The sequence below is a fragment of the Terrapene carolina genome, unplaced genomic scaffold, assembly GCF_002925995.2.
Source record: "Terrapene carolina triunguis isolate 2854851 unplaced genomic scaffold, T_m_triunguis-2.0 Scaffold67, whole genome shotgun sequence".
NCBI lineage: Eukaryota > Metazoa > Chordata > Testudines > Emydidae > Terrapene > Terrapene triunguis.
In genome coordinates, this window is record NW_020664418.1 from 17,400,843 (window position 1) to 17,413,349 (window position 12,507).

The 12,507-nt window shown below is 45.4% G+C and overlaps 1 protein-coding gene across 1 annotated transcript in view; it reads left to right on the plus strand.

The window, feature by feature from the left end:
• The first annotated feature begins 9,686 nt into the window (after positions 1-9,686).
• WDR61 (WD repeat domain 61) overlaps positions 9,687-12,507 on the plus strand; it is an 18,247-nt gene continuing 15,426 nt past the window's right edge. Inside the window, exon 1 of the mRNA XM_026648446.1 lies at positions 9,687-9,709. Within this exon, the coding sequence (XP_026504231.1) occupies positions 9,687-9,709 (23 nt within the window). The remainder of the gene's footprint in view (positions 9,710-12,507) is intronic.

Genomic DNA, 12,507 nt, shown 5'->3' on the forward strand with positions numbered 1-12,507 from the left:
CTCTGTGCAAGTTTAATACTGTCAATAAAATTCACAAAGATGTGCAAGCCAGACAAACAAGCTGGAGAAGAATGAGCCTCTCTCACTTGGGGATGAGTACATGGAAGTGGTGGTTGCCCAATAAAGTTATCAAAGCAGACAGCATGAATGAGACAGTGTTGATGGAGACAAAAGTGGCATTGAAGGCTGCAATAATAAAGCAGTGCGGTGACACGGAGTTAAATGGCAGAGAAACTGGCTGGTTGAGCCAAGTGTGTGTCCTTAGATTCAGACTGCTAGCAACCTACAAAAATGAGCACTGGGTATTAAGGCTCCCTAGAGTCTATTTACTCTAGAAATAACCCAAGTGTTGGCACAAAATACTGAGTTTACCAAATAAAACTGGGAGGCTTTTGATAGTGGCTGAGCTAATTATTGCAGCCTACCTTTGCACTCACTGCCAATCAGTGATGGGCTCTAATTGAGTTTTTCTACACAGATCTTGATGTATGGCACATGCTGTGTGTCTTGGGCTGCTGAAGAGCTAGGTACTCTGGGCGCTGAGCACAGATAGTCCACTGAAGTCAATGAGATGCCATGTTTGTGGGGTCAGATTCTGGCCCCCACCTCAGCTGCTTTATACAAGAGACATGATCACATGCATTAAGTCACCCTATTACAGGAGAGTGCTTTATGAAAGGGACTCCCCAAGTGGCACAGAGCTAGTGTAGCTGCTCTTATGCTAGGATCCAGCCCCAGCATCCAGGAACTGTAAAGGTAGCAGAAAGCTACTTTTGCCTTCCTTTCCATTCCTGCGCTGAGTGCAGCTTGGCCAGATAGAGAATCTGGCCCAGGGTGGTTACGGAACTGCCCCAGATCCAGTCTAGTGTTTTAAGCTATATGCCTGCAGAGGTCAGGCAATAATTCTCTCTCTCTCTCTCCCTGCCCTCACCAGGACCCTACACATACAGGACCATGGGACCAGCCTGGCACAATGGTCCTGGGGGTAAGGTAATAGATTCACAGTAAAGACTGCTGGATTCTATCCCTATGTCTACCACTGACTGTGTCTGACTTCAGGCAACTCACTGAATCTCTTAGTTCCCCATGTGTAAAATGGGGATAATACTTTACCTCAGATGGGTGCTGAGAAGACATCATGTAAGAAGCCAATATACTACCTTCCGATACATGAAAGTTCCTGTAATGTCAATGCACATAAGACTCATCACAATGCGGGGATGTTTCATGATTAGTTTTGGATCACAGGCTAACATCTTGTGCCTTCTAAGAGCAAGTCACAGACACATTCCTGACATTTTCTTCTTCCAATACTGACAAATAAACACCAGATGTTTCTTTGAGAACTATTGCATTTTGCAGCAGTTCAGCATTTCAGGGCTAGGGTAGGGTGACCAGATGTCCCGTTTTTAAAGGACAGTTCTGTTTTTTGGGACTTTTTCTTATATAGGCGCCTATTACCCCCCACTCCCATCCCATTTTTTCACAGTTGCTATCTGGTCACCCTAGACTAGGGGAATATTTTAAAAACCTTCTCCAAACCCCTTCTGCAAAAGTGGCTTTAAGTGAGAACAAAACCAAGTACACCCCCCACAGAAAAGGACCATTCCTATCGAAAGCAATGAACAATGGAGGGAAGGTAAGAACAGAGGAATTCTCCTTCCAGAAACCAATACTGGAAGGAGAGAGAAGCTGGGGAGAGAACGTTAGCCGGGCTTAGTTATCTGTAAGCACAGACTAATAGCTGGAAAGTATCTCACAAAGGGGAATGCTGCTCTTGGTACTTTTTGATCCTCTTCCAAAACAATTCAGCTCTTAAAGGCTCCCTGTGACCTACAAAGGCCATTAAACAAGAGAATGAAAGGCTTGCACTTTTGTCTGACCCTTTTGTTCTCCCTGTAGGAAATATTGGGGATGTGGATGCTTCCACTGGAGGATGGAATTTAGTTTCTAGGATTTATTTGTTTAATTAACTGTTTTATTTTCCTCTTTTCTTCCCAGGCCAAGCTGTTCAGTCACTCCAATTCCACTGCCCGCATCAGTCCCTCTGATGGAAGGGACTCTACAGGCCAAGTTCTTCTCAGAGTCACACCCCATGCAACTACACTGCAGCAGGATTGCACACAAAGCCAGTGAGAGAATGATTTGTCCCAAGTGCCAAATACTGTGTTATTGTCGTCATCATTAGACACAGCTATCAATTTGTAGAGGAGAATGCTGGGGGGGGGGAGGCAAAATGGGGAGAGAGGGCTAGAACAAAACTGTATCCAGCCCCAAATTCCTGGGTTCAGGGGTCCAAATATTTCATGTCTTCCCAGACAGGGTTCCCGTCTCAATAGTTTTCTGATATTATCATTTGCTAAGTATATTACAAAATGCTCTTCGTGGAGCTTCAGAACTTCTGGATAGTGGCATCCTAGCTTCACCCACACAATAAACCTTACTAATATTTTCCTTCCCCTGCCTCAGTTCCACCATCTGTAATATGGGGATAATGGTATGAAAAGTGCTTTGAGATCTGCTGATGAAAAGCATCATGTAAGAGTTAAGTAGTATTATTATTGTCTTGCTTCTGCCAGTCTCAGCCTCTGGGAGGTTCATTTTCTTTTTCATTGCTGTCTGCCCTATGTACTTGTAACTGCTTATTGACTGAATGGGAGGCAGGATTTGTCCACTGGCTAGAATCCCAATTCAGTAATCACTTACAAAAAACCCAAACATATGCTTAAAGTTAAACACCTGCATAAGTGCTTTGTTCAATCAGGGCCTAGAGCAGGAGACTGAGAAAAAAGACTCCTAGATTCTACTCTTGGTGCTGTCACTGACTCACTTTGTGACCCTGGGTATATCTCAAGCTTGATGGGCCTCCGTTTTCCCAATCTGTAAAATGGGGATAATGATACTTCCCTACCTCACAGGGTGAGGAGGCTGCACTGACATTTGTAATGTTGTTCCAGATTCGTGGAGGAAAGGTTTCTATTATATCATACTCCTGTTTGGCTGTGCCAGAACTTGAAATCGGAGAGCGAGAATGGCTGTGGCTTCAAATCAGATCCTCTAGTATTCCATAATGTCTGTTATGACTGGACCAGGCACCACCATATGGAAGGTATAGCAGCTTTGGCTAGTTTTAAGGGTCTTGTGGGTAATCACAAGGTTGGGAAAAAGTAAGAGATGGGCTCAAAGCAAAACTCTAGTTCTGAACCTCCTTGAGCTTTAGAAAACTTCAGATCTGAACCTGGCTGTCAACTTTGTAGAAAAATCCTATAATAAAATAGCCTGGAAATTTTGAATGGACAAGGAGGGAGGGAGAAGAGTACAAGAGAAAAAATGTAGAGGAAGGAAGACAAAAGAAGTGAGCAGAGAAAGAAACAGGAAGCAAAGCCGCAGAAAAAATTGAGGTTATTTTACCTCATGTCTGTCCCAACCAGCACATTTCAAAAGAGGAGCCATGGCACTGGAGATTATGTCTGCATCCACAAAAATCTTCCTATTATCTTCATTTCCCTTGCTTCCCAAGTGTGTTGCAGTGCTGCTGGCTTTATGCTTATACTGCACTTGTCAAGAAAGACACACGCTCTCTGCGTGACTATCCTGTCCTTGGATGAGACTTGCATGAAAGGGATAAAAAGCAACAGAGGGTCCTGTGGCACCTTTAAGACTAACCGAAGTATTGGGAGCATAAGTTTTCATCTCACAAAAGCTTATGCTCCCAATACTTCTGTTAGTCTTAAAGGTGCCACAGGACCCTCTGTTGCTTTTTACAGATTCAGACTAACACGGCTACCCCTCTGATCCATGAAAAGGATAGATACCACTGAAATGAATGAGAAAGCAGTGCTAAATGTTGCCTCAATTCATTCCCAAGATGACAGCTCCTTACCCAGCAGGCGTGGGTTCCCTGGGGGCACATCAGGCAACTCCAGCAGAGGACTCTTTCCACCTGCCACAACTGGTCACAGTCTGCTTCTCCACTGCCAGAACACTGACAGTCTCAGAGTGATTAATGTTTCATTGTGAGGGCTGCATATGTGTTACCAGGGACAGGCTGAAATAATCTTGATAGTGTTGCCCCACAATGGGCAGCTGGTATAAATCTGCACTGTTTCTAAACATTGCATTTAGGAACCCTTTGTCACTGCAGTGGCTACAGGTGCTACAGTTTCTGTCAATGGCCCCTTTCTGGTACGCCAAGCCCTCTCTAGGTAGGGAAATTGAACTTGAAACTGCTGGAATAGTTCATTGATTTTCATTGTCCAAGCTGACAGGAATGCAAGAAAACTCACTTCACTCTGCTCACGTGTCATATCCTTTTTCAGCCCCGAACTTTTCTGTCTTATCTATTTAGATTCTAAGCGCTTCAGGGCAGGGATTGTCTGCTGCTCTATTTGTACAGAACCTAGCACAATGGGATCCTGTCCTAAACTGGACCTTAGGCAATACTATAACAACATGATTAATAATAATATTAATAAAACAAAACTCATACAAAATGAAATGGGATTTTAACATATTTAAGGTGTTATCCACATAGGTTAAAATTGTTTATCTACAACAAAAAACATTTTTTTTATGTAGTGTCCCTTTACGGCTGCTACTTAACATCAGGGCTTCCTGCATCCAGGTTATTGTCCCCACCTGGGCTGCGTAAGGGGAGGGCAGCAGAGGAGCAGCTCCTGATGCCTCACAGCACATCCAAGGTGGGGACAGTGACCTGGACGTATGGAGCGCTTGGTGTTGCTCCTCGCTCCCTTCCTTACAGCCCCCTAGGGGGTTGCAGAGGAATGTTGGGATGTGTGTGTGTGTGAGCAGTATCTGTATATCAGCACTGCTACTCCCCTCCCACCAGGAGGAAGCAGGGAGAAATCCGGCACCCCCCCCATGTGGCACGCCCCTGCCAGCCGGGAGCAGTTTGACTCTATACCAGCAGTGCGCACCTTTGCGCTGCCGCACAGCGCCCCCTTGACCATGGCTCCCCTGGGCAGTTGGCTGGGTGGCCCACCCCTAAGGCCGGCCTTGCTCATGCCCATTTACTCTCCACTGTATCTCTATTATGGGCTACACATTCACACAACCCACCACTCACTCTTCCTGGCCCACAGACTATCCTCTAGTTCGCCTGCCCATTATTGCCAATATAGCTCACATTTTACCTTTTGCATAAGAACCAGACTTGGGCCTGTCCAATCTCAGTTTCTGGTGCTGGTCAAGATGCTATAGAGCTCCCCCTAGTGATGAATATATATATATAGCAAGTTACAGGGTATTCTTAAAAAGAACATGAGTACTTGTGGCGCCTTAGGGTCCTGTGGCACCTTTAAGACGCGTCTGAGAAGTGGGCATTCACCCACGAAAGCTTATGCTCCAATACTTCTGTTAGTCTTAAAGGTGCCACAGGATCCTCTGTTGCTTTTTACAGATTCAGACTAACACGGCTACCCCTCTGATATGTGGCACCTTAGAGACTAACAAATTTATTCTTATGCACTGTTCTTTGCATTTGTTAATACAACTTGTTCTAGTTCTGTGTGTCACACAGACATACCTACCTACCTCACACTGCAGTTCTCCCCACGGAAACCTAGAGGATGCCCCAAAGTTCACAACATATTTTACACACGTAGCCCTAAACTAAAACTGTTCCCTAGCTACGCTCCTATGACCAGAATTTTCAGAAGAGCTGTGCTCCTATTAAGGCACCAAAATAAACAGCCAAAATTTCAAAACATTTCAGCACTTTGGGTGCAGAGCTCCTTTGAAAATCTGGTCCTTATTTTTAGATGCTTTAGTGGGCCCAGAGCTGTTCTGAAAATCTGGCCCCCACTGTGCACCTGAAAATTTGCCCCTACCTGGACCAGATTCCCCACTCTACCCTTCATATTCACCATCCTGATAAACCAGAGAGACTGTGCCTTCCCGATACAAATCACATCCCCACTTCCATCCAACCTACACGGAGCTTCAAGCACTATGTACATCGTTCAGCAAACCCCTTCACTAAACTAATTATTTACTATAGAGGAGAGAAAGGAGTTGACATGTCAGCTGAGTGGCTCTGCAGGGGTTGAGTTTGAGTCCTGCACACCTCAGCCAACCCGCAGAGCTGAAACTCCTGATTATCGAACCTGCTGATTTTATAAAGATTTCAGATACCTCCAAGACCTTAATAAATCAAAGTTATCTGCACATTTGTCATCTGATAAAAGCTAGGTAGGTAATTGTGATTGTTGCGCCTGTGTGGCGAAGAACTGCACATATCCTATTGTTTTTGTCACCCTGTCTTCCTCAGCCCCAGCATGCTTGTTTGTTTCAGCTATCTTTATGTCTTGTTTTCCAGAAAGTAAGAGCTTTTGGCCAGAGGCTGTCATTTGCTATGGGGCCTCAATGTGACAATATAAATGTTGAATAACAATTATAATAATACGTTTAAATGCTTTGGGTTTTTCCACTGTAACATTCCTTTAAAAATTGGCAGCTGAACACTCTGACAGTCCTAAATTATTATCCTCACTAGATTCAAAATAAATATCCATCCAAACACAGAACACATAGGTGCTCAGGAATAAAGATAAAACAGATATAAAAATACCTCCAAACTCTGATATTAAAATCACCATGCTCTCAACAGACAGTTATAGCTGCAGATCAAATACATGACACATTTTGCTTCAGATTATCCCCGATGCACCAATACATCCTCTAATCAGCTTTCACTTTAATGAACAGAAAAAGGATATCTGTATCATAAAAGATATAAGAAACATCCCACGATCTCACCCCATGTGTACAGGGGAACGATAACAAACATTTGAAGAGGTAAGATTTCTTGTGTGTAAAGTGAATACCTACAGTAGGTTAGTAGTTTTCTGTATGATGAAACATATCTGGAGAGATTAGAAGCATCTGACTCCTGAGCATTATATTTTGATTCTGCATAACAATTGCAAAACCCAGTCCTGGTCATTTAGACAAAGGATAGTAACAGGGTATTTTAAATGGATGATTTCTCAGATAGGAGAATCCAGGTTAGAAGAAAAGAGCTAGCCACTGCTCTGACTTTAGGAATACTAGATGAAATTAAGATTTCCAGTAGATTTATTCAGTATCTGCTGAAGCGGAAATAAGCCTTCATTAAGGATACCTAGTCAGGGGCACCATTTCAGATTGGGGGGTGGGGGTGGAGGGCAACTTTAATCATGATTCCAGAGGCTACTTGGGCACCTGAAAACTCTCTTGTTTTTTTACAGATAATAACTTAGGTACAGTGCTCCTGTCAGATAATAATTTCTAATTCGTATATAAAGAAAGAAAATTAAATAAATATTAGACCCACTCAGCTCTAATACTAACATGTTCTGACCTCTTGTGTCAATTCACTTAAGGGACACTGGTTAGGTTTAAAAATGTAATATATATTCCTACTTTGTTACTAACTCTTGAATACAACAATTGAAACAATTGTAGAAAAATCTAGATTACTTCTATCACTTTTTTGCAGTTCATCAAGCTTGGAATAGATCATTTAACTTTTAGAAACAACCTACTAGGCAAGGCCCCGTGAGTTTATACTGCACCTGCCTGGGGCTTTAGGGGTGTTATCTCACTACAAATAATGGACTAGAAACTGACTTTAAACAGGAGTGAAACTGACACTTTCAAGTCACTTTCATAGTATTGCCAACCCCAAATGTAAAAAAAATCATGAATCAGGCTCACCAAAAATCATGAGATTATGTAAAAATAATAGATTTGGTGTGTTTTTTTATTTACATTCTGCTTTTTGGGCCTTTAAGGTGCACTGGGATCACATTTTGAAACTTTCTCCACAGCCACAAGGGCTAGAAACTTCATTTTTCTTTAAGGATGAAGGCTGAAATCATCACATATCCACTTGACTCCAGGAGCTGGGGCTTTAAGGAAACAATAATTATCATGTATTATGTATCAGAGGGGTAGCCGTGTTAGTCAGGATCTGTAAAAAGCAACAAAGAGTCCTGTGGCACCTTATAGACTAACAGACGTATTGGAGCTTAGGCTTTCATGGGTGACGAAGTGGGTATTCACCCACGAAAGCTTATGCTCCAATACGTCTGTTAGTCTATAAGGTGCCACAGGACTCTTTGTTAATAATTATCATGAGACTCATGACAAAATCATGAGAGTTGGTAACACTGCTTTCACTTCTGTTTAAAGGCTAGTTACTTTCCAGAAGGGTCTTAAACACAACACTACAGTGATTGAGTTGCAGTTTTCACAGGAGAATATTTTAAACCAAATACCAAGAAAATTCCACGTTTTAAAGTTGGGGGGGAAAATTGAGACTTCTGAGGTATATCAGGGCCACTGCAGGCAGGAAAGGAAAATAAACAGGCACAGGAGCTCTGGGCAGCTCTTGCACTTGAAAGAAAGTTGGAGGGTCAAATCTTCTAGTCCTTAATCAAGTAAAACTTCTATTGCCATCAGTGCCTCCACTCATAGATATTAACATCACAGTGAACATGTGATAACATGTGTGGTCAATAACTATATACTTCATAAAAACAGCTAGGAGTCCGGTGGCACCTCCTCCTCTTTGTTTTTGTGGTTACAGACTAACACGGCTACCCCTCTGATACTATATACTTCATACTTAAATATCTGAGCTATCTTATCCCAAAAAAATAACAGGAGTACTTGTGGCACCTTAGAGACTAAGTACTCCTATTCTTTTTGCGGATACAGACTAACACGGCTGCTACTCTGAAACCTATCTTATCCAGAGTTACACATCTTATATGCATTGGCTCAGAGACTACATTTTCTGGCATATTCTGAACAGTGCTGAGCACACAGATGATGCCCAGTGAATAATACAAATCATGACAATAATTGTCGACTTTATGGACTCTGTGGATGCAATTTCTGTTCTGGAATTGGTCTGAGTACAGCTGAAACGCTAAGAATGTCATGTATAATCATATCTGATATTCATATGATGCTTTCTCATTCCTTCCTTTTCTCAAACTCGGAACAAAAAATGACAAAACAAAATCATTTTCAGTTAAAATCACACAGCAGGCATTGCTGTACAACCCAGCCTGGGGCAGAACCTGCCACCCATTGGCGGTTAAGTGCTCTCCTCTCATCTGACTCTATCATTATCTTTCTTTCTTCATCCTTCCTGATCTCTGTGCTGCTTTTCATACTGCCAACCATGACATCCTTCCCAAACACCTGGGACCAATTGCTGGAATCTGAGAGAACTTGTCTTCTTGGTTTTGCTCCCATCTGAGTCCTCTTTTTTGCAGCATGCAGCAGAAAGGCTGGTCCAGTGGATAGGGGGCTAGCCCTGAGAGACGTGGGGTCCTTCTCCCCCCACCCCATGGACTTCTTGCATGACCTTAGGGAAGATTTTCAAATATTTTTAGGCACCCAAAGATGCAGCTAGGCATCTAGTGGGGTTTACAAAGCACCTAACCTTCTAGGTGCTTTTGAAAATCCCACCAGGTGCCTAAATACCTTTGAAAATCTGTGCCTTGCATGGTGACAGGTTTCAGAGTGGTAGCCATGATAGTCTGTATCAGTTGTTTTTGAAAATCTGGCCTTTAGTCTGTGTGTCCTTCAGTGCCCCATCTATACAATGGGGATAATAGCACTGCTCTATCTCACCGAGGGGCTGTGATGTGTGGCGCTCAGATACTACGGTGATGGGGCCATATAAGTACCACAGGTAAAGTGGGAATTTCTCTATACCACTGCTATCCCTTCCCTGGGTTTTGGCCTCTTCTTTTCATACACCCTTGGATCAGAGGGCTTAGCTGTATTTCTTCTGAGTCCCCTGTCTCCTCTCTTCAACATGCCCCCTCCTCCACGGATTCCTGTTTTTCTAGATTCTTTTACTGCAGTATTGTGTTGGGACTAGGGTGACCAGGCAGCAAATGTGAAAAATCAGGACAGGGAGTGGGGGGTAATAGGAGCCTATATAAGAAAAAGACTCAAAAATCAGGACTGTCCCTATAAAATCGGGACATCTGGTCACCCTAGTTGGGACAAATGCAAAGGTCCTGCCTCTGTTTTTACTTTGCTTACTCAGGCAAAATTTGACAAGTAAAGACTGATTACAAATTGCAGAATGCCTATTGAATCTTATCCAGGGGTTTTAACTTAATGTCCCAGTATAAGTTAATTCGGACAGTTTTTCCAGAATCTTAACACATGGGTGAGAGTTAGTAAACAAAATTTGGAAATGATCCAGCTTGTTAGAAAGAGTAGCATACCTCTTCTGTATGATCATAGATGGTTACCAAGGAAACTTCCTCTTCCTTCAGTAAAGTTAAAGAAGCTACAGTATTTTCCTTGGAGAAGCTGTCAGGTGCATGGATCCCACAACTAGAACATTTAAAAGAGTATGTGGAGTCTCTATAGGGTGAACAGATGTCCCAATTTTATAGGGACAGTCCCGATTTTTGGGTCTTTTTCTTATATAAGCTCCTATTACCCCCACCCCGTCCCGATTTTTCACACTTGGTGTCTGGTCGCCCTAAGTCTCTACTGCACAGAGTAATCAAGGGCAAGAATGACACGTTTCAGAGTAGCAGCCGTGTTAGTCTGTATCCGCAAAAAGAACAGGAGTACTTGTGGCACCTTAGAGACTAACAAATTTATTAGAGCATAAGCTTTCGTGGGCTACAGCCCACTTCTTCGGATGCAAAAATTTCTGGACAAGTTCCTCCCTAACTCTGATCTTCACTACTTCCCCCTAACCATGACAAAAGGCAGCCAGGTACAACTCACAGCCAGCAACTCCCCAAACTGCCGCGTCAGCCTTTTAAGAAGCCATTCCCAAATCCTGCCAATTATGTCCTAATGAGGTTTAATTTTTGCTACTGTTTATTATTAACAAAAATAATTAGTTACTTTATTTGGAGCCCAAAATGTGCTAAGGGCTTTATGGTCAAATTGAGGGCAAGGTCCCTGCCCCAAGGAAGTTACAATCTCATTGGCAATATTTCAGTGGAGGATGGGGGAAGGGACGTGGCGCGCAGCAAGCGACTAAGCAGTTAGGTTCAGTAGGAGTCTGGGTAGTACCACCGGTTTCACTATCATTTTTTGGAGAGGGTGATTAGGCCTCATTGAAGAAATGTTTTGCGGGGGAACTTACTTGACCAAGGAAAAGGTGGAAGCCAGGCCAGGGAGGGGTTCCAGGAACGGGGCAGCCATAGAGGAGAGCGGTGGGACGGCGGCAGCTAGCTAAGGGAGCGGTGAATGGCTGGAGGGAGCAGGCTGCTTGGCAGGCACTATGTGGGCAGGAGGCCAGGAGCAGGCGTCTGGGTGTGAAGTGGAGGCAAGGGGCTGGGATTGGTGAGAAGCTGGATGTGGCTGGGGAGGATTTTCACGGCAGCATTTTGGCTAGACTAAGGGGGGGACAGAGCAGAGATGAAGGGACTTTCCTGACTGGCCACAGCCCCGCATGGACCTGGCTGGGCCCGGGCGCAGAGGCACTCGCCTGGCACCCTGGATGCCCACCTACTGCGCCCTGCGGGCCGGGCCAGGCCAGCCCCGCCTGGCTGCCACGCGGCCCTGGGCTCGGTGGAGTCACACCAGGGGCGAACAGGGCCCCTGCGCTGCTCTTCGAAAGGAGAGAGACGAGGCGAAGAGGGGCCAGCGGGGGCGGCGCGGCGGGTAGCCCCCGAGGCAGGTGGAGGGAGGCTCAAGGGGCCGGCTCAGCTACAAGGTGGCAGCACGACGCTCTGGCCCCAGCTCCTCCTTCCTCTATGATCACTGCGGGGAGACAGGCACTGAAGTCGGACGCTCCAGCCTGTCTCTCTATGGTAAGAAACCTCATCATAGGGCGCCGGCGTCGCTGGTGCTGGGTGGGTGGCGGCGAGTTCGGGTGGGAGGAGCAGGAGCGGCGCCCAGGTAAGAGATGCGGGGGCCCGAGGGGGTGGGGGCAGGGTCTCGGGGCGGGCGTGGCGCCAGCGCCAGGTGCCTGCTGGGGTGTTAACTGGCGCGGGAGAGGGGAGCTGGCGCCGCGGACGGAGGGTGCTGGGGGGCTGCTGGGGACCCAGGGACCCGGGAGGGGCGCTAAGGTGGGGCCCTCAGGCGGGTTCCGGGGAGGTGCAGGATGTCCAGGGTCCCATGTCCTCCGTTCCTCTTGGGCAGTGCCCACCAGCCTGCTGTTGCTCCCGCCCCCAGGATCCCAGTAACTGGCCTGGCCCAGACTGGTCCGTTCCTCCGTGCAGTTGGCAGCGCTCTGCGTAGTGGGTGTCACGTTGCCCCCGTGTAGTTCATAGACTTAAAGGTCAGAAGGGACCATTATGGTCATCTAGTCTGACCTCCCGCATGATGCAGGCCACAAAAGCTGACCCACCCACTTTCACTTAACTCAGCTGTTGAAGTCTCCAGATCGTGATTTAAAGACTTCAAGTCGCAGAGAATCCTCCAGCTTGCGACCCCTGCCCAATGCTGCGGAGGAAGGCGTAAAACCTCCAGGGCCTCTGCCAATCTACCCTGGAGGAAAATTCCTTC